The sequence below is a fragment of the Polypterus senegalus genome, chromosome 12 (assembly GCF_016835505.1).
Source record: "Polypterus senegalus isolate Bchr_013 chromosome 12, ASM1683550v1, whole genome shotgun sequence".
NCBI lineage: Eukaryota > Metazoa > Chordata > Cladistia > Polypteriformes > Polypteridae > Polypterus > Polypterus senegalus.
The window spans coordinates 57,915,731-57,939,598 of NC_053165.1; the positions used below are offsets into that span (position 1 = coordinate 57,915,731).

The 23,868-nt window shown below is 36.1% G+C and overlaps 1 protein-coding gene across 1 annotated transcript in view; it reads right to left on the reverse strand.

Moving 5' to 3' along the window:
- The window catches only part of ppil2 (peptidylprolyl isomerase (cyclophilin)-like 2), a 70,624-nt gene extending 46,756 nt beyond the window's left edge, over window positions 1–23,868 (reverse strand). The window contains exons 1-6 of the mRNA XM_039771565.1: window positions 23,688–23,868; window positions 23,260–23,309; window positions 21,232–21,277; window positions 18,954–19,016; window positions 18,555–18,606; window positions 806–857 (exon numbers count right to left, since the gene is read on the reverse strand). Coding sequence (XP_039627499.1) covers window positions 806–857; window positions 18,555–18,606; window positions 18,954–19,016; window positions 21,232–21,277; window positions 23,260–23,309; window positions 23,688–23,719 — 295 coding nt within the window. The 5' untranslated portion in view covers window positions 23,720–23,868. The remainder of the gene's footprint in view (window positions 1–805; window positions 858–18,554; window positions 18,607–18,953; window positions 19,017–21,231; window positions 21,278–23,259; window positions 23,310–23,687) is intronic.

A 23,868-nucleotide genomic window follows, 5' to 3' on the forward strand; every position in this document is an offset into this window, starting at 1 on the left:
TCTCCGAACTCTCAATATCAGTTTTCCACTAAGCTACCATGTGCTGTTTAATGTCTGAAAGAGACAATTATACCAGAGGCTGGTAGTAAGACAAAACTGAAGCAGAGTTGAGGAAGCAAGGTATCAGTAGAGGGAAGATAGCAGCAAGTCAGTTGTGATTACATTATCTATATTTAGTTCACTGTACTGGGTATGAAGTTCTGAGTATTGACAGCTGCCTATCTATGCCTGTGATATCCCGGGGACAGACAGTCTCCCAAAGAAGAAAATTTCTGCTTTCCAGCGACATACACAAGTTGTTCTACTAACCTACTTCTTGGAGACAAGAGCGCTGTGAGGGGGTGATTGCACAGGAGCACATTATTAACAAAGGCATGCAAGTATGCATTTTATACTCCAGTGAATGATCTATCAATTTTTAATTACTCTGTGAAACTCGCACAGAGGAGAATTATGAAAATCACTGTTATAGTAAAACAGATTATAAATTATTAATGGGAATCACTTCCAAATTACATTTTGCTTCTTGTTTTACTTTTAACCAATTATCTGATTTGGACTTACAGAATATGAAGTTAGAAGATGTGCAAAGCATTAATAACAGTGTACTGAATGAGATTTCAAATCAATTTTATTTCTCAAATTGGCTCTGTCTAGAGAAGAAAAAAGATTTTTACACAAGACATTTCTTAGTTTAGATCTTATCACTTTACAGACAATATAAAACATTTACTTGGAACTATATTGGTATAATGATTATTATTTTGGAAACAGCCTACATAAAGTAACAAAGAATGATACTCACCCTCACTGTTCTTGCTGAAATTGAGTTTGATTAATGATTTGGTTTCAAGCTTCTGAGAGAGGGAAAAAGAAAAAGAAAAAAACTTGAGAAAATGCATTCAAAAAGCAAGTCTCCATCCTTTTGACTCTTGGCTCACCTTGTCACATCCTGGCAGACATGCTGCTGAAACCCAAATAAAACAGCAGCCTTGGATTTACAACCTGTCACTCTCACGTTTAATCAATGATATTTTTCCACTTCTGTATTACACTCTAAATTTCCATTTGTTCAAAACTATGCACCGCTGTTATCACTTAACTGAGCTGTTTACAAATTAATTCAGCTGAAATCTTAAGTATTTTTTTGAAACCCTTAAATACTGCTCATTATAAAAAGCACTTTATAAGATGCATATTAAGACAAAATGTATTAATTACTTAAAACCTTATTATCACTAAGAATAACCAAAGACTATTCAAAGTTTAAAAGTTAAAATAAATAAATAAGTCACACATACAACTGAGTACAGAACACTGAGGCTGTATGAATGCGTGTATATATGTCTAAAATATTATTTCTTATTCTGTATACAGTATATATAATGCAAAATGGATCAACTTTGACACTCAAAAATAAAACCACTAATTCCCATTTAGTTAAAAACCTGCAATTTGGCAGGATGGTATGTTTAGGCCAGGAGGCCATCTGATAAGAAAAACATTTCAATATATCAATATTTAGGGATAATTCCCCTGAACAAATAAATACCTCAAAATCTTTAAAATAGCTTAATGGATTTGATTTAAAAATTTTGTGATGTCATTGAAAATTAGCCATCCCTTACTTTTAAATTTTCCACAATAATACTGTACAGAGTACACTGCTAACGTGCTGCAAAGTGTAGACAGAAGCCAAAGAGAAAGAGTAGCTGTTTGAAGTTTACTGTTGTATGCAAATGAACGTCTCCAGCATATGAGCGGTATAGATAAACAGCACCACTGAGCAACAAGGTGGACTGACAAGTGAAGAAGGCGAAGTGTCTTAGATGGGAAAAAGACAACAACGACATACAGTACAGTATGCCGTGCAGACAGAGCTGTGAGGTGGAAGAAGGGAGAAAAAATTCTGATAAAAAACGTCTTCATACATAATACTTTTTCAAGTTGTATACAGGGGGTCCTCGGGTTACAACATCTCAACATACAACGTTTCGAGTTTACAACGTTCACTCCCATAAAAGCTTTAAAAAATTGAGACATGAGAAGGAATAAAAAGGTAAGGATTTTTTTCCCCTAATTTTTTCTGTTACTACAGTACAGTGTACAGTACAGTATGTTTATGTCCCTTTCCTTTTTCTGTGGCTTAGTTGTGTTTTTATGTTCTAGATTATGATTTTGCAACTGTGTTAGGAAAGATAAGTGAGTTAGGCTAGGATGTGTTTCAACTTACACCAAAATTCGGGCTACATCACCGTTGTAGAAACGTAAACCTGAGGACCCCCCTGGATTAGTTTTGATCAATTTAAATGGAATTCCTATTGATTTTTAACATTCCAGTTCCACACCATATAATGTGTGTAAAGGTGGATTGTAATTTTTTACTTTATTGTCTGTCATTTTGGGAAAATGGTACAGATCTATTAGATTTGGAAAATCTGCAACAAATTGTCCAATTTGTAAGCGCAATACAAAGTTGTCCCAAATGGCTACAATTAGGATTATTTTGTAATGTATAGGAATGATATGCAAAACCCCCTAAACCTAAGCTACCACTTGTGAAAGGTGGTTAGCTGCATCAAATATTTTGAAGTTTACAGAAATGCTGTAATAATTGTTTAATTTGGCATAAACAGTCAGCCAGTTAAAAGACTGCTTCACAGGAGCTTTATGTGGGGGTCATTTTGCTCTTGCTCAAACTTAAAATTGGTTACACCAAACACTGCATTCAAGTACATTCTCTTTCGTATCTGATTTGATCAAATTATCTCAGAACTGTACAAATAGCAAAATATAATCACCAAAACAGATACACAGACAATATCAAATGAAGTCAATTAAAAAAAATCTGAGGCTAAATGTGCACAAAAAATCCCAAGGCAACAGAGTTGAAGCTGTTAAACATATGCATAAACATGCAGAAATCACAGTGCTGTTGTTATTAATATGTTTTTAAGGTATATTTATTACTAGCAGAATACCCGCGCCTCGCAGCGGAGAAGTAGTGTGTTTAATAATAACGTAACATGATTGACATTGTCATGAGTGTTGCTGTCATATATATGCCTGCCTAAATAAGTCACCCTCGCTTTGCTCTTACTTTATTTACCGTTCATTTAATAATTACTAATGGCGGAAAAATTATAAAATGGAAGGAGTATGGCTTTACCAAAACAATTATTGATGGCGAATCGATTATTCATAAAGCTTGAATTGGTGATCTGTTTTTCTGTGTTAACCTCATATTTTTTCATACTTCTTCTCAAACCAAGGTGGTGTGAGGGTAAAATGAATCGGGATGCGCTGATCAAAGTAATTGGTGTACCAGGAAATCATGCATTGACAAAAGCTCCCCTGTGCTTGTAATGCAAAGTGTGATTAAATGCATTATTTTTTAACGTGTTATGGAGCACATGCATCGAAGCTTCTCAGCTGTGCTTGTGCTAAGAAAAGGAAAGATTTTAAAAATAACGCAACACGATTGTCAATGTAACCTTTTTTAAGTAGTGCCTGGAGGATTCAGTGTGAAGAAACTCTAGAGACAGCGTGTGTATTAACTTGTGGATTTTTCTGTGAGTATTTGGTGGCAGTGTGACGAAGTTGCTTCGGAAGACGGCGTTAGCGCGGAGCTCAGCTCAGACCGAAATGAGGTAAATGGGAGGGGAGATGATGACGTGACTTCCCCACCCGCCTTAAGTGTCAATCCCCCACAAACACAGTCTCTCGGAATTTGCATAAACACACCCCTTCACCTACAATTTTAACTTAGTTACAAAGTGATCAAAACTCTCGTTTATATCCTGCGTCCTCTCATTAAACTTGTATCCTGCATTACCCGTGGGCATGAGAAACGCCAGCAGCAGCCTGTCTATGAACTTAATTTAAAGTTTAGATTTACACCTTGCTTTCTTTCCGAGGCAGCAACACTCATGAATATGGTAGTATATGTCACTCGCTCGCTTCTTATTGTTTCGCTGCCTTCTCAATTATATAATGCATGTTTTCTTAAGCGCTTTTTGGAGGTCTTCCTGGTTTTCTACGCACTGCGTTGACAGTCAGTTCACGTGATTACGTGGGAGGCGTGATGATGTCACGAAACTCCGCCCCCCTACGTCATTGCAGCTCAACTCCATTACAGTTAATGGAGAAAAATACCTTCCAGTTATGACCATTAGGCATAGAATTTCGAAATGAAACCTGCCCAACTTTTGTAAGTAAGCTGTAAGGAATGAGCCTGCCAAATTTCAGCCTTCTACCTACACGGGAAGTTGGAGAATTAGTAGTGAGTGAGTGAGTGAGTGAGTGAGTGAGGGCTTTGCCTTTTATTAGTATAGATTAACAGGGTGCAAAAAGAATATTCAAAGGCATCCCACCACTGTCACCTACTATTTTATATGAACATGTACACACACAAAAGAAATACTTTACATGCATATACAGTATATATCTCTGTATTTTAAATATAGATTTGGCAGTGCGTATAGACCTAAGAGCCAGTCCAATTTCACTACAGCCATTTTTACAGACGTTTCAAGTCTCAGAACAATTGTCTCCAAATTCTGATATATATCACCATATTTCCTGAAATCATTTTTCTTAATTCACCTTTATTTTAGTATCTTGCAGCCTGTAATTAAATGTTTTCATGTCTAAATAAACAAGCTGACAGATTAAAGCCATACAGTCTATTAGCTACGAAACTTTCTAACAAAAAATGAGATGAAAATGCATGCAAAATGAACACACTAAAAGGCTGGCATAAAATACAAAAGTAATAGAGTTGTGCCATCCAACAATGAATTTCACTCAGAGTAACTCGAAGTGTACCAAAGAACCATTAAAACAAATGTAATAGTTTATGAAATCCAATTGTGAATGTCTTTTTTCTAATAGGAGCAGAGCAGGTGTCTTACTATTGTCTCAGTTTTTGGAGAAGTGTAATTGGATGCCAGTATCCTTTAATTTTTTTTTTTTTAACACTAAAGTTCACTATGCCTATCTGTGAAAGGGGGTTATAACCTCTTTTACTGTAACTCTCCACCCAAGAATATAACTTGCAATAGAGATCAACACTATATATTTTTACGTTGCTGAAAATGGGTTAAAAAAAAAAAGGATAAGAGGGAGAGACCACAGGTGAGGAGTGCCAGATAGAGGGCTAGTTAGTGTGAACTTAGATACTGTATCTGAAGGGGCTTTATTTGAAATAAAATGTGAATGTTCTGCAAATGAGGTAAAATATCGAATGTAAATGAAGTTAAAGAATCAGCTTTTATTGCAAGGCTGGGATGACAGTAGTAGGATTTATGCAAGATGTGACCCATTCTTATTGCCAAAGACATCTTTCCAGCATTGAAGGAAAAAGCTTATTACAGCACTGTTAGGATAAATATGGTATATAGGAGTGGAATACACACCATAAAGAAGGAACACAACGCAAAGTTAGAAAACCCACAAAGAAGAAAGATTAGGTTGATGCATAGAGCTTCAGCACACAAGAAAAAGAAAAGAGCAAAGCTAAGAGGGAGGAGTGGAAAGGTCATATAGAGGTGGGCAAAAGGCTGAGCAAGGCTAGGTACATAACAATGTGCATCAACTATAGACACTCAAGATTACAAAGACAGAGAAAGAAAGAAAGAAAGAAAGAACTGGGGCAGCAGCTTACCTGAGAAAACCAAATCAATGGTTGTTAAGGCAGTTGTTGCATTTAGCTGATGCATATGCCAAATGTTATTTAAAAAAAGTATATAGTTGCCCATGTATTACTTTATTACATAATCAACAGAGCTTTACTGACACCTTAAAAAGTATCTATTGTCAGACTATTATTTTGAGCAAGTAAAAAAAAACCAACAGATCTAGGCAGAAATATACTGTACATCAAAATTAGTAGCTTCACAATCATCTTGTTCATTGTAGTTTAACTGAAAAGCTTTAGCCTGGCTTCTACACTGGTCACAGTACAGAAATGGCACTATGTAGTCCCTAGCACTCTCACGTCTTCTGACAGAAGAACAGCTATAGTTGGTAGATAAAAGCACAGCATTTGACACTACTGACTACACTGGAAACAGAAATGGCATTAACTTTGGGAACTACACAGATAGCAGCAAGACTTAAGCTATAAGGCCCCAACACTCCAGAATGATCTGCCTGCTTGCACACTGCTGTATGTAAATCTGGGGCTGAACACTCATTACGTTAGTCTAGAATATCATAATTAGATTTAAAGTTCATTTTACAATGTTTTCTTAGTCATTCACTCAAAAATAACATCTTGGAAATCATTATGAACTGTTACTGACAGTCCTACACTTTCTTTTTGGTATTCCTGATGTGGACCTTACCGCCACTCCTACATTGCCAAGCTATCACTTCTATCCACAGAAAGCAAAACCGCAGGAAAGCCTTAGAATTCTGCAGCACAAGGTGTTAACATGGTTTGTATTGGACTGTTCGGCAAGTATTTGCGATATTGGGGAATGCCTAGAAGATGAAGCATAGTCAGGTGGCCTAAATCATCTGAACTGTAATGATGACTGTAAACCTTGGGTTTATTTTTTTTTTTTTGTTTGTTTTTTCAGTAATGCTGCTGTATTAATTGACTTTTTACTCATACCTGTTTGCATTAATCTTTAAGATTTCCATGGCGTTATGGCAATGTAACTCGTGGGTTTACGTTTATAAATGTTATATGGTTTAGTAGCAATTAGTGTATTACAGTAGTAAACATGAATAGGCAGTGCTATACATACAGTTAGGTCCATAAATATTTGGACAGAGACAACTTTTTTTCTAATTTTGGTTCTGTACATTACCACAATGAATTTTAAATGAAACAACTCACATGCAGTTGAAGTGCAGACTTTCAGCTTTAATTCGGTCGGTTGAACACAAAGTTGCATAAAAATGTGAGACAACTAAAGCATTTTTTTTTTAACACAATCGCTTTATTTCAGGGGCGCAAAAGTAATTGGACAAATTAAATAACTTTAAATGAAATGTTCATTTCTAATACTTGGCTGAAAACCCTTTGCTGGCAATGCCAGCCTAAAGTCTTGATCTCATGGACATCACCAGATGCTGGGTTTCCTCCTTTTTAATGCTCTGCCAGGCCTTTACTGCAGCGACTTTCAATTGCTGTTTGTTTGTGGGCCTTTCTGTCCAAAGTTTAGTCTTCAACAAGTGAAATGCTTTAATAAACTCCTGGATTGCTTTGGCTGTATGTTTTGGGTCATTGTCCAGCTGTATCATGAAATGCCGCTCAATCAGTTTGACTGCATTTAGCTGGATTTGAGCAGACAGTATGTCTCTGAACACCTCAGAATTCATTCGGCTGCTTCTGTCCCGTGTCACATCATCAATAAACACTAGTGTCCCAGTACCACTGGCAGCCATGCACGCCCAAGCCATCACATTTCCATCACAGTGTTTTACAGATGATGTGGTACACTTTGGATAATGAGCTGTTCCACGTCTTCTCCATACTTTTTTCTTGCCATCATTCTGGTAGAGGTTGATCTTGGTTTCATCTGTCCATTGAATGTTTCTCCAGAACTGTGCTGGCTTTTTTAGATGTTCTTTAGCAAACTCCAATGTAGCCTTTCTATTCTTGAGGCTAATGAGTGGCTTGCACCTTGCAGTGTGCTCTCTGTATTTACTTTCATGCAGTCGTCTCTTTAAGGTAAACTTGGATATCAATACGCCGACCCCTTGGAGAGTGTTGTTCACTTGGTTGGCTGTTGTGAAGGGGTTGCTCTTCACCATGGAAATGATTCTGCGATCATCCACCACTGTTGTCTTCCGTGGATGTCCAGGTCTTTTTACGTTGCCGAGTTCACCAGTGCTTGCTTTCTTTCTCAGGATGTACCAAACTGTAGACTTATTGCCACTCGTAATATTGTAGCAATTTCTCAGATGGGTTTTTTCTGTTTTCGCAGCTTAAGGATGGCATCTTTCAAATGCACGGAGAGCTCCTCTGACCGCATGTTGTCTGTTCACAGCAAAATCTTCCACATGCAAGTACCACACCTCAAATCAACTCCCGGGCCTTTTATCTGCTTAATTGATAATGAAATAACGATGGACTTGAACACACCTGCCCATGAAATAGCCTTTGAGTCAATTGTCCAATTACTTTTGAGCCCCTTAAATGAAGGGATTGTGTTAAAAAAAAATGCTTAGTTGCTTCACATATTTATGCAATCGTTTTGTTCACCCCACTGAATTAAAGCTGAAAGTCTGCACTTCAACTGCATCCAAGTTGTTTCATTTAAAATTCATTGTGGTAATGTACAGAACCAAAATTAGAAAAAAAAGTTGCCTCTGTCCAAATATTTATGGACCTAAATGTATATAAACTGAATTTCAACAATCAAAGTAAATGACAGGCTAAGCACGGACTTGTTTATCACGTTGACATGGCTCGTTAGAATATAAACGCATGCTTGCAGTTTATGACCTTAAAAGTTATTCAGTTAGTGCACACTTTAGACTAGAAAGCTTTTAAGTAACTATTGTAAGACCATGATCATGTGTCTATTGATTTGAATACTTGCCTAATTTACAGTAGAGTTGTTGCCAGATTTAGCATCTTTCCCAGCTGTATAAACAAACACCCTCAGAACACACCAAGTCACTCACTTGGGGCCAATTGTGAGACAATAAAGAAATCATCTTTGGGATAACAGACATAGTGTGATATGTTAACTTCCCAGACAGTGAGCAGGTCAGCATTCAAGCCCTTTCCTTTGGTGCTCTGAGGTAGTGATGACAACATAAGATACTGTCAGTCAGAATCATCTTTGATCCGCACAGCATCAGTGTACCACAGCCACGACCGATTTCCTAGTCCTATATTTGGACCACTAGGTTAATACTTCTTTCCGTCTACTAGAAGCTTTAATCTGAATGCCACACTGTCATTGCCATTTCAAGAAGGTAGCAGCTGTTGTCTGCTACAAGCTTTACAATATCATCGTTACTAAAACTGTTTGAAAGTAAAATAAATTCTAATCCCATTAGTCCTTAAACTGTTCACATCTGACATGTCTGAAAAGGTTTTGCATTGTAATAGTAATTAATAATCCATCAACATTGCTAGATTTATTTTTGTAGTTATCAGGCATTATTGCTTCACATTCACTCATTTTGCAATGAGCATCCTTGCTAAGCATTTTCTTGCCACTTGACTGTGTACTTTATAAAAATTTGGATCAACATTTCTGTCCTTCCTCCTCTTTAATTTTCTTCAAGTCTCTTCTCTGCTATGAAAACAACCAACATCTCTTGAAAAGCTCATAGTCAGTATTTCATGTTTATCTTTGGCAGACCATGACATATTTTTTCATCTAGAAAAAAAAGTAGTCAGGATATTTCTCAGTTTACTCTTTTTGTTACTTATTTATATTTCCATGACATTATAAGATCATTATAAGTTTAAATACCCAATTAATGTAGATTAGTAAACTGCTGAACATAACATTTGTTTATATTTCCAGAGGGTCAAATCTCCTTTAATCTGATTTGTCATGGTTAGCTGTTATCAAAAGATCCATGTAGTCTTTATATTCAGACACTTCATATGGACTGTTAGGAATCAGGATAATTGACTCAAATTTTATAGCAGCATCATTTTGCTGCTATTATTTTTAGCTATCTTAGTAATTGTAGGTGTCTGCATTCAGATTATCACCTTCTGTACCGGATGGTACCATATTATTGCTGCTGATCTCCTTTTGTTAAAAGAATACCTAGGTAGCTCAGTAGGACTTTGAACAAAGGTAAGGACATCAGGTCTGATCAGTAGTACTACTGAAAGCTTATCTTCAAACAAATGTTGAAGCAAATAAAATGGGGTTATTCAATTAAATGAACAGATCATAAGAATGTGCACATTAAAAATTGACTCCATTTGTTTCCTGGGACTACAACCTACACATCTGCAATGTATTCTTATTCACAATGCAGTTTCAAAAGTTAATAATCAAAAAGCAATCTTTATTTTTATAAAACTGTTTATATCCACAAATTCTATGCATTACTTAAAGAATGCATGTTGCTAAAAAGAAGTAAATATGAATTAGCTCATATGTAAAATTAAGTAAATGTCAAAGTCCATTATCTCATTCATCAGGGTAAACATACTAGGGTGCTAAAACAGCTCACTCCCAAGTTTTGTGGTCTCAATGCAAAAAACCTGGACAAAGTTTGAGAGACCCCAATAATATAACAGGTTACAATCAAAAAACACCTCAGTCAGTCTCTGGAAGCATGCTAGAAATCTACAAACCATTGATGCATTTTCCATTTACCACTGTAGGCTTATAGAATGGAAAGGTCAGCCTTTCTGAAATATAACATTTGCCACTTTTACCTCTTGAAGCCTCCACATTACCCACCACAAGAAGGCAGACTAACAGAATGAGGCAAATGTTACATTTACATGGTATTAGACAGAAAGGGAACTCAAGTTTCCCCTGGATACTTTGATGGACAGAGGATATTAGCTTGGTGATCACACTATGGTATAGCAGCTGTACACATTCAGACTGCAGGCACATCACATGGCAGTGAAAATGGTGCAATTGCGATCTATGGCTGTTTTTATGACCAAGAAATGCACACCAAAAAAACTCAATCTCCTTTTCTCATCTAGAAAACAGTATTACCTGGTCCTATCCATTTTCTACCCCCATGCTATTAGGATGCTAACTCACACTAGCTGATATGTCTGACCTGACTTGTGACAGAAGTCTTCCGTTCAAACACTACCTACACTCCTAATCCGTTTGTGCTATTTATTCAAACTGAGCCTTCACATCACTTTAGATTTCACCCATGGTTGGTTGCATTTATTCCCATTCTGCACTTGCCCAATTTGACTGTCACATGTACAGTTGGTATGTTTATATGTTAAGTAATTTAAAATGTTAAGCGGGACTACTGGGGTTCCTTTTTGCTTCCACTATCACATTGCCTCCATCCATCGTGCCAGGCTTCACCCTGGCCAGTTACAACAGACACAATGCAACAGGTAAAGTATTTCTTTAGGGACACCATATACTAAATGTGAATTGAACTAGCACTTTTATTTGTTTTTAAAAACAGAGTTTTGGAACAGGATTTGTGCACTTTAAGATATAGGTTGTTACTGAGAGCACATGAATTCTCCAAAGGTAAAAACAAAGTGGAATTTATAAAGTACTGACTATTGTTCATTATATTTACATGCTTGTGTTGGCTATATTGACTTATAGTGCATACATATTTTTCATTGTGTGTATGGCATTTATGCACATACATCTTGGAGTAACGACAATAAATTGAAATAAACTGAACTGAATGCTTTTTATCGAGAGACAGTTTGCAGTAGAATGGCCGTTCACTAGATGTTGCTATGTAAATCATTTCAATGCTGAATTCAAGCAAACATTAAGTTTATCTGCAATGGTGTGGCAGACTGGGGGATGCAGAGAATACTGGAACATGCTAATTTTACATCTTCAAAAACCATAATAGCCAAGTTAACAGCTCTCAGATTACATTTTTTATTATTACTAGTTGCCAGGTTTTGGCACCTCCACACTTAAAAAAGACAGCCAAATATAACCCACCCCCAAAATTTATAAAGCACTTCAAAAAATAAAAACTCAAATTTATAAATATGACAGTTTCAAAGTTTATAAATTTATATTTATAATACAATTATTCTAAAAAGAGTTAAAATCCTTCTATAATTTATGCTTTTCTCCTCTTTGCCACAAAGTGGTCTCTCGCCAGATTACTGTCCCGAACATACTTCAAAACCCACTTAAAATCAAAACAGTGACATAAGATGACCAAGCTTATCCTGGCAATGTCTGGTGCATGGCTTGAACCAGTCTTGGGTTTAAGACTCCAATCCTTCTAGTCCATCCTGCTTGGCCACTCGTGCATAAACACTCATTCAGAACAGACTTTCTCTCTTTATATTGGTCAATTACTCTGTTACACCTGGGTATTGACTTTAGGGCAGACATTTAAACACTAGCCAGCTAAAGCATGTCTTACATGTCCCCAAAATGAACAACAATACATCATCAGCATCTCTTCTCTCAATTTAACTGGACACTGGGACAATGTTATTCCTGGCTCGAATGTCAGAAATCACTAAAGTTTGTGAATTCATCCATTTCATGTGCATGCTAGAAAAGCTAAACAGTTCACCTGCTTAATTCAATTAATAAAAAAAAAAAAAAAACACATGTTTAGGTGTATCATTTGAAACCTCATACAACCATAGCTGTTCATAAAATTAATGCAGAACTTCAGACAATTGTAACTCCATCCAGTTACCTTGTGAGCTTGAAGGGCATGAGAAGCTTTTCATGTTTTTTGAAAAGGCATGCACCCCCACACACAAACTTGTTCAAACTTTACTAGTCCCCTTTGTTTCTCCAACTATTGACTAATTATTGTCCTAATCTCAATTTGATGCAAAATAAATAAAAAAAAAAAAAAAACATTTCTTTATTGATGAAAATTCTGTATACATACGGAAATCGCACTACGCTATTTATTCACACAGATGTTTACTCTCGTTAACCTAATTATTATGGAATTTTCATCTGCAAGAACTAACATACAATTATAGCTGTTTTTTTAGTTTATGTTCTGAGTCTGTTCCATCCAAAGGAGAAGAAAAAAAAAAAACCAAACATTTATAGATGTTTGTTAATTGAAATCATAGCACTCAAGATGAATAGAATGAATTATCACAACAACTGAAAAAGCTAGCAGCACTGTTGCAAGACAACTCTAAACTGTTGGTTATGTTCCCTCACACTTAAGAGTTATAATTTGTGGGCCTGGCAGTCTCCAGACAGCTAAGCTATTGCTGACAGGATCCATAGGACCTGGAGCTATAATGACACTTGGCTATTGGCCATTAGTCAATTCTGACCAGCGTACTGAAGGTAAACTAGACAAACCTTCTCTGGATGATTCTTTCCATTTCCTGCAGCTAGTCTAACTCACTGGATCTAATCAGACCTCTGCTAATGAGCAGAGTAAAGCTAGACGCTTGTAAATATTTAGAGGTAATATACTGTTATGAGGCACATAAAGCTGGGTAAGTTTATTTTAGGGTTTAACAGGAAAAAGCAGACTATTAAAAATCTTTTTTTTTTTTAACACTTAACTGATAAAGTCTGTCTTGTGAGAAAGTAGTGTACAGTAAAAGACATCATCATCAAGCACCTTATTGTCTTAAAATTAATTAAAGAATTGTCATCTACGTACAGCCAGCCGTCTGCTTGCTGACAAGGAGCGGTTTTACTTTTTCACAGATGTCAGGCAAGTTCGAGCACTCTAATCTTGTCGCCAGCACTGTCAGGTGTAATTAATCATCAATAAATCAGGCTTCAATAAAATACCTACAACAGTGACCAGAGAACGTGAACTCTGCACAGGACAGTTAATATCTTAGCTCATTTATTAGTTTCTAGTCTTTATGATTCTTTTAATTTTGGTCCATAATGTAGATTCACAGATCTAAATGAATGGTTTGACATACAGCAATAATTAGGGCAAATTCTGGTCCAACAGTGACATGGCTTTAAATAGATTCGGGTACAGAATGGTACATTAAGACATTACTAGGATACACGTCTTCATCATCACTTCTTGAACTGAAGGAATACAACAAGGAGACAGAAAGTGGTCAGGTACCTTTGGGATTTTTCTTCTACCTGTTTAAATTAACAATTACCAAAAACATGATCTCTATAGTCTGCTGTCTTTCAGCATTTGTGTCAATTTTTATGATACTAACACCTACTTGCATAATTATTAACGGTTCAATTATAATCATACATCTGACCACAATTACAAATTTGCCTGAAATAAGAACTGAATATCACTGGGCATTTGTTTGATGGTGTTTGTTTTTAAGAATTTCAACACAACAGCAACAACAGGTAGGTACAGACTATTACAGCAAGCTCAAGGCAACATGCAGCATAACATTTGAGACAAACTTCAGTGCTTAAACTCCTGCAGCTCCTAAGCTCCACTTCTCATCTTATACCAAGTATACAACAATTAGTACAAATGATACATCTTAGAACAGAAGGTATATACAGTATAATTCACTTGCACTGGCAATTATTGAATTTAACCTTTACATAATCTAATTATTTACCATTTGTGACGTAAAAATGAAAACAGAATTTCATCACTTTATCAACAGCTATAAGAAGTAGAAAATGAAAGTAACAAAAATACAATCAAGCAGTATGTCTTAATGTCCTAGAGTTTACATAATAAAATAAAAGGTACAGTTTGGTTCTCAATGCTGACTCACAGTGTAACCCTGAACAAATGAGGTAACCTATCAGTGTACAATAAAGAATTGTGGGAAATCTATAATATGTACCAAAAAAATCATAAGTCAATGAATAAAACAGACTTAGCATTACTGTTTTTTTAGGGTTCACAATTACCAAACGTTACCAATGACAACTAGGTATTGCCATTTTTCTTCTCGTTAGGACCACAAATTTTAGACAGGGTAGCCTAACAAAAAAACTAGGATTTGTTTATTCATTTATGCCTTACATCTGACCCTGACATAACTGAGATTATGTGTCCTGAAGTAACTAGGGCAGCACAAATGTAAGTGGGGCTTTAAGTTCAAACTTTTCACCAGCTCTCTCTCAGATAAGGAGTGGCAACCTGTTTTCAACTTTGCTTATTTTTAATATCTGTCCTAAAAATGCCTTTTCCTTTATACCTTGGAAAAGCTGGCAACTTAATATGTAAATGGTACCATTTAATTTTCTTTCCTAAATCATTACAGTTTGATTGTACAGCATGCATTAATTTTAAGTGATATTTTAAAAATCACTCTGCTAACTGGCAGAATCAATTTATTTGTAAAATAAGCTGATCACCAAAACTGCAAATTTCCAGTGAGATTCTGCTTATAGTTACTAGTAACTTTATTTAAACAGTCATTTCCTACAAGGATATAAAAAGACAAAGACAAAAATGCAACTACCATTCAAGGCCTTAAAGCACTGTGACCTAAGTGGAAAAACGGAGGATTCCAATTATACTGTAGCAGCTTACATCCAGTAGTCTGTTGTCATAATAAAACTGATGGGTGGGCTGAAAGAGACAGACAGACAGCATGATGGATCTTATTTACATTGCAGTCTAGGGAGCAAACTGAAATTGCGCGTCAGAAACAAAGAATAAAGTCAACTAGTCCAGACTTGTTCTGCCAGAAGAATGTGCACAGACATGGACAGCAGCAAAGGGCAGAGTTTAAAGAAAAAATAGAAATAAGTATCTATACACAATATCAGATATACAAAGTAAGAGAGAGACAAAAAACAGGAGAAAAAACAGCCACTGTAATAAGAAGACTTGTTCACTTTGTGGTTGACTTAAAAATCATAGGCTTTAGGCAAAAATTTTAATCTATTAGTTTATATAGACAAAAAAAAACAATTCTAAATTACAAAGAACAAATACTGCAAATGACCTGAGCAAACTGCACAAAGTTAATGCATAGAATCAAAACTATCCGATGTTTACAATAGAAAAGGTTCAAACACAAAGTCCTATTCAAACACAATCCAGGGTGTCTAAACTGAATAAAGACTGAGGAGCACAGGTCTAGGCCTAAAGAAGCTTCACGTGTCAGGTATGAATAACATCACTACTGCCACTTTCTTTCTCTTCGGACAACTTTATTCATGCATTTTGATCTTTCTTAAAATAGAAAATGAATTGAAATAGCTTCACATTTCACTGAGACAAGCTGTTACCACACAACTGTAGGCTTGTAGTGTAAAAATATTTATGAAAGTTTGTCTGACTGACTCCACTAGTGCGCTACCTTAGACCATTTACAGACACTAATATGACATGAATGGTTTGCAAAGATTCAATGGCTTGAATCAAAGTCTATTAGTGTTTTGCATGAGCCATGGCACAGAATGGAAATGTGGCTAGCCGAAGACTTAATTAAATCCCTAATCTGCTTAGCCACACACAAATGTAGCTTCTGTCTTTAACACTGCACTGTTTTATACTAACTTATGTGGTGATTAATGGGAGGACAGAAAATCATCTGCTACAATATTAATCACCAACACTTCAAAGCCTTTTTCTCTTTATTACAACTGCTGCAGGATGAGGACTAATGTTATTGTATCCTTTTTCTGCAGCAGCAGCAGCACTACTGTCTGCTATTTGGCATGTTTGAAGACCAGTGACTCTCAAGTTTATAGTTCAACACTCTTGCCACTAAAGCATCTTTTGCCTACTTTTTTTTTTTTTAAATGCAGTTAAACCTATAAGTTTGACAGCAGCACTAAGGTTACATGTCATTTAGAATAGGTGCAATCTAACACCATACAACATTTCTTCTCATCGCGTGGCATTCATTCCTCAATCACTGATTTGATAAAATAATTGATAGTCTTGGAATGTTCACTATGTTTTTTTTTCTTTTACTAAAGATTTACAGTCACTTCATCCAATCTACACTCTTCATAGGTATTGTTATAAGGAGAAAACCCCTTTACTGATAAATACTTAATGCCTAATCCATCAGGAGCCATATGGCTTAGTTTGCAGCCATATCAGATAATGAACTTTACAAAACATAGCTTTGTATTTCACAATCTGGACTTCAGTACTGGAGCTGTTGCACCCTCCTGTGGTCAGTTCAGGGACAACACAAAATATTGCTGGCCTGTCAATTTTCCCCCCATGGGAGTAATTCTGCTCAACAAAAAGGCACTTGTTTTTAATTTTAACAATAAAAAAGGGGTGTTCATGTATAGATGTATAAAACATTTCTTTCCAAGTACACCTTCGCAATCATTACTAAACTAAATAAGGCAATTTTTAGGTGAGACCTAACAAGTAACAATGAATTATTTTATAAGAAATGCACAGAGTGACACAAAGCCTAACCAACAAGGCCTCACAGATGTAATTTAGTAGGCTGTACTCCAACATAATGCTTCCATAGTGACAAAGTAGTTGGTGACATAAATCAGTCTTATCAGGATAATTGCTGTTTTATACCACAAGGTACACAAGATCCAATATTTACTTTTCATATATTTAAGTGAACATATTTTGTAGAAATGACACAAGGTAGCCTCTGTCTTGTATGTCCTTCTTAAGAGCCCACTTTTAGTCTATAGAGTTCTTTAAAAGGTGTTCAGATCTGAAACACAGAGGTTGTGGAATGTCTGCATGCAACTATTTTAATGTAATTCATATCCCAGACGGTTCAATGTAAAATGTTGCATACAGCTGTGAAGTGACCTGTATCTCTCAGTTACTTAATTGGTATGACATGTAGTCTAGTATACACCATAAAGCTGAATGCGAATTTGTCTGGTATACAAATCACAGTTGCACCCATCTCCTCATTTGTACAGGAGAACACCACAGGCTATGTTTTGCTCCCAAATTTAGTTGGTGCACTAGAAGACTGATACTGGAAGACTAGAAGAAGACCGATATTGTGATATGATGATAGTGTTCTCATCATAAATGATATACTTGTGCAGAAAACCAATTAAGCTATTATACCACAATTCAAATGTAGTGTTAAGTATAACACTTGAAAGTAACATAGCTTAGTATGAAGGTAAATCAAAAAGTAAAATCAATTCGAAAACAGTGGGAAGAAGATAGTGCAATACAATACAATCGTGATAGCTTAGCCAAGATCAAATGAAAATGGACGCTCCGATGCAGGATTGAAACTTAGTTGTACAATGCGCCTTAGTGAGATTTGTTTGGGCAGAGGGAGCAAAACCTGCTGAAATTCACCAAAGAATATTGGCTCCTTAAGAAGTGAAAACAGCATGACTCAAAGCAAAGCTTATGAATGGGTAGAAAGGTTTAGAGTGTGAAGAGCAAGTGTAACTGATGAAGCTCGATTTGATCGACCATTAACATCGAGCACACAAGCCTACATTAAGAAGGTGAATGCCATCATCAGAGAAGACAGACTGATTGCGTTATTTGCTGTTGCTGCACATTTAAATATCAACTATGGATCTGCACATGCCTTGGTGCATGATGACTTGGGCTACCGTAAAGTTTGTGTAAGATGGGTACAAAAACAGCTTACTGATCTGCACAAGCCAACATTATTTGGAGCATGTCAGCAAATTTCCCCCCTGTGCTTGAAGAAAACACACTACAGCATATTGTTCAGCAATGGCACAATCAATCCAACAGCGATGCATCCATGTTCAATTGACCTTTGCTACAACTAGACTAATGGCAGAGTGCTGCATTGTGTGTGTTCATAAGTCATCGTGAATGTGTAGTACTGGGTTAGCTTCTACCTGTTACGGTTACAGTGTAATTTTCAAATTGCCTTTACTTTTTAATTCACCCTAGTATATATTTAAGCACACACAAACATTACTAACTTATCATACTACCAATGAGACAGGACAAGGAAAAGGTAAAACAAGTTTTTTCATAATACTCAGTACTGTGATTTCAAGATGGCTTAAAGTAATTTGTACCTCGCCTGTGATTGGGTTAGTCCCATATTTCTCTACCCAAGGAACAATACTCCTATAAAATAAAAAAAAACAACAAGAACACACCATTATTTAAAAATAAAAAGTTCAGATTGCATTACTTTTTCTATAAATAACATGTAATGGATGATCAAGACACTATCTACAAATATAAAGTTGCTGCATATACAGTATCTCACAAACATCTTAAGACCTACAGTTTAATCATCACTGTTAATACTTTACTGCTCCCATGTCAAGACCAATTATTTTTGTATCAAATGTTATGCTGCTTATTTTTAGGTATTGAAATTTAAAACCGGAGTGTGCTCTCTCGCGCTCCACTTGCAGTCAAGGGTGCAAAGATGTCTACCAAGTCTAAATAAATAAATAAATACTCACAGGAGATCAAATAGAACTCCTTCAGGCGTGCACATTGGATACTGGAATGGCTGCAGAGATAAACTATAATAAAAAAAAAAAATCACATTTTTATAACTCTTCAGTTTAAATCATACTCAAAAACAACCTCCATTACTAGAATAATGAAGTAACCATAATGTTTACCCATCATCTTTCTCAGTACAAAAGTGTCCAAATGTTTGTGTTAAAAAAATCCACACCATTTGACACAAGATGGAGCTGCCTGCACAGTTTTAATTGTAGTTGATAGGACTAAAGAACATAATCAGCTGCACATACTTATTGATGCTCTTTTAAGAGATTTTCTTGACTGTACCCAGGGCTGCCAGGATAGCCTCCAGCCCCCTAGAACCTGAACTGGATTAAGCAGGTTTGAGAATGGCATGGTTCATACTTATTGAACCATTTGGTGACACAGGACGAAATGGTCTTATTCTTAGTGAATTATACATAACATGCATAAACTTTAAGAAGCCCAGTTTTGAAATACATGCAGTATACCATATATCTGCTTCTAATTTTTCACAAGCATGCAAGTAACACAATAATAAAGATTTTGGTGTGTTTATTTTACTTTTATCTAGAAAAACAACTTGCATGAACAATAATGTATATAATTCAGCATGTGTATGTATATATATCTGCATCTCTCTCGCTCTCTCTGTATATGAGGACATTTCTACCTTAGGAAGGACAGCACTCCAGGGTTATAGTAATAGGACACCAATTTAATTGGACTCTTGCTTTATGAAGTTTGCAATGGTGTTACATTGCGAGTTGACCTCTGCATTACACTAAAAACTGCCCAGACTGTCTGCTGCTCACTGTGACGGTGTACTTGATAAAGCAAGACTCAGAAATGTATTGCTTAGCTTTGCTAACAACAAGCATGGTCTTCTTTCATCGGCTCTTATATAATAAAGCCCAATGTAATACTACAGAAAGTTTATGAGAGGAGTGCTGCTCTTCAGCGTTTCACAAAGTACAGCTGGGGAGTTAGGAGCCTGCCTGTTATGGGAAAACCAAATTACAACTCAAGTCATCTGGTTCATTTCTCCATATCATAACATTATTTAGTGTGGGGGTGAAGTCCATACTACTTGTAATTTTTCGTTGAAACAACTCTCAATCACATGCGAATTGTTTTGAAATTAATTTCCTTAAACTACCTGTTTCAGCAGTTCTGTATTTAGTCTCTAAATTTAGACTAAAATCTTTATAAAAATCCCTTTATCTACCATTAAATTTTTTTCAAATGCATGGATTTTTTTAATCCACAACAGCTTTAAAAAAAAAGAGGTAATTTTAATAAAAACATGCAGACAAGATATGAAAATCTTGCTAATTACATATGTGGACACTGTAGTGTCTATTTTGTTGAACTGTTCACCTTTTCAAAAACATTCACTGAATGAATCCACGTTAAGCTTGCCCTTCTTGAATTTGTGGTGTACGGAAGCTAGTAATCAGTAATTAAATTAAGCCATGCAAGTCATGGGAAGGAAAAGAATCAGTATAGTAAATAAATGCTACTAATTCACATAATCACATCTGGTGTTGAGGTTTACAAATGGCTTATTTGAGTTACTCCGGAGCTAACATACATGAAAATGCTTCAAGAGGACAACAATAAAGCACATCAAAGGACATTTATCTAAAAACTAGATTCTATGAATGCCTATGATGGGCAGTAAGTGACATGAGAGGATGACAAAGCACAGTTAAACACTATTATCTTTTAATTCAGTGAAACTGAGTTTGACACCTGGCCCAATCAATGTCTCTATGGAAAGTGCAGATTTCCCCACATGGGTGTGGGTTTTCTAGAGGTGCTCTGACATTCCTCCATACCCCAAAGACTTGTATATTACACCAAGTGAGGACTCTAACTTGGCCTAGCATGACAGAGAGTTTGCATGAGAATAACTGTGTTCTGCAATGAACTGGCATCCAGCCTAGTGTTTGTTACAGTCTTACATCCAATGTTGACATGACAGGCTCAAGCTCACAACAAGCCTGCAATACAATAGATTCTTGGATCTATTATCTATGCATCCATACAATGGACAAATGGACTACAGTGTGTGGTATTTTTTTTATATCCCAGAAATACATATATAAATAAAATATAGTACCAAAATCAACTTAATCTGCATAGTTATTTTCCCTTAATAGTAAATATTTAATAAATATACTCTGCCCCTTGGCAAAGGAAGAAATCACTTTGTACATGTCATTTCCATTTTTATCTTCTTACCTGCAATGGTCAAAGGGTAAACGTCTGAAGTTATTCTGAGGAATCACTAAAAAAAAAAAAAAAAAAAAAAAAGGGAAATCTGGATATAAGTTTTTTTTTTTAATCAAAACAGTTGAGTTTATGTAAAACATATGTCACTATTGAAGTGAAGCACTATGTACTGTATAGTCTGTAGATGTAAATGATCAGCCAAACGCTCAATAATTAGTCATGAGTGCCTGGGCTGGCTACATGCTCTCTCTCTCTCTCTCTCTGTACCTAGATGGGCTCACTCAAGACACTCACAACATAGATGCATGTTAACTTAATAACCAATTTTAATTTGGCCTGACTTTAAGAGTGTGCTGTGGGACTGAATGCTGCCTGTTCCAGGCTTGGTCGTAAGCTACTAACATTTTATAAATAGTAGCAAATACCACAGACCTAAAAAGGGATGGCAGGATTGAAAAACAAATGGGTTAAATTAAACTCACCATCGTTCCAGTTTGCATCAAAGATCTTTTGCACCCATATTCTATATCTTTCTTTGATTTTTTTTTTCTTTGTTCATTTTATATCCATACAGTACACACTATAATGAAAATGTAATTTTCTCTTGTAGGGCATCTTTTCCCCAGACACTATAATAGGCGGCTATGCATTCCTCTAGTTGAAGAGAAAATTATGAGCATGTAACCCTCCATCTAACAGAACTGCTTCAATTCAGCAGTTTGCTAAGGGTTCTGATTTTGAACTACTTTGCTTGGGTCCTGCCACAGCAGCTTATTGGCATCTAGCTCTGAAATTTAATGTGGGTTATTCCAAACAATACTAAAAACTATCTTTAACTTTCTGATGTACACGTGTTTGTGTGATTTGGATCAGCATCTTACAGCAATAAGCACCTTCATTGAGATTAAGCTGATAGATGCATGACCACCATTCTCAAGAAAAACCCTCAAATACAGAGCAGAATATATGAATCCAAATCCAATATCACATGCTGCCTAGATACTGTGAAGCCAGGCATTCTTAATCATGCCTTACCATTGGTATAAGGGTCCTTGTATGGAATGCAGAGCTACACTTACTCCAGATATTTTGGCCATATGTCCAACATTGACTTGTCTTTTGAAAAACACTACTAGGAAGATAAAATTAAGTCTTGAACAATATTCATTTTTACTACACCCATGTTGTTTTCAAAATCGATTTGTAATCCTTTCCATGCCCAACCATCTCAGGTAAGAAACTCATTCAGGGCAACTCACTTCTGCTTGTTGTTCCTGATAAGCAACACAAATACAACTCACTGTCTTTGGATTACAGAATAATCATCAACAGTTCCCTTGACTACAGTGGCTGATGGGGCTTTTAACTGCACGGATACTTCTTAGCAGAAGCAGCAGTCGCGCTCTCTCTTTCTCAGTTTCATGACACTCACCTCTCACTACACTATTTTTTTTAAGTGTTTTTGGCATGATGTACAGGTACATCCCACAATCAGCTTCAAATTATATTACATATTGAAATGAACTGTGCATGATGCTTTATATAAAACATGTTGCTTTCTCATTTGCTATTAGGCAGTTAGTGTCTTTAGAAACATTTTGACAACACTTTGGCTGTGTTCTATACCTCCCAAACCTTGATTAGCTGCACAAAAATTAACCTGACAAATTAACCTGTTAAGAAATGAAGATCAGGCAGCATAGAGAATTTCAAATGTACTGCACAAATGTAAAATTATCCAGTGCAGCATCTCTACTTTAAATAGCTCATTATAGCCCCGCAAACACCCCACCCCACCCATGTTAGATCCGGTAACCTAAAGAGCCCTCTGGTTTAGGCTGAATTCACGGTCATATACTTGGAATCATTTAAGGACTTTCCTCCCCTTGTGGCTTAGAGTGTTAACATCCAAGCCATAGTGCTGAAACAAAAGAAAGCATTAGTTTGGCAGTGATATATAGATATATATAGATATATATATAGATATATATATATATATATAATGTACACGACAAATGTTACGTTTCATACCCTTACCTGCTCTCTTGCCGCCATAGTAATCCGTGTACTCAGAGCAGGTGATGTACCTTGAAAAGGACAATTTAAGCCAGTGTCAGTTACAGCAAACAGAAATATTCTCCTTCAAGAGTTAAACTAAAGACAGTCAGTTGCTCCGAGCAGGTTAAACTTTTAGATGCCGATTTGTTTATCCGATTCAAACCACAGCTGCCGCCTTATGGTTTAACCCACTTCTCTAAACAAATCGCCATAACCGGCAAATTAAATACAGCACAAAAAGACGAGCCCTATGTGCATTGTACTGAAAAAATTACAACAGCTGAGCATACCGGGCATCATCGAGACATACGAGAATTACATTTAACAACCAAAGACAGCGATTTACAAGTTTAGGGCAGTTCAGGCAATTTCTTACTTCCACTGAGTGCAACCCGAGCAGAACTCACATTTTGTCTTTCTGATGTTGTCTCTTCCCCATTTTGTCACAGTACGGAACGTCTTTAAGTCAAAAATAAAGTTTGAGAAAAAAAATAACTTCAAATAAACGCACAAATGGAACAGCAATACGACACAAATAAGGCGGAAAACATTATTCGGTCCGTCGAGATAAACAGTCCGACTTTTCAT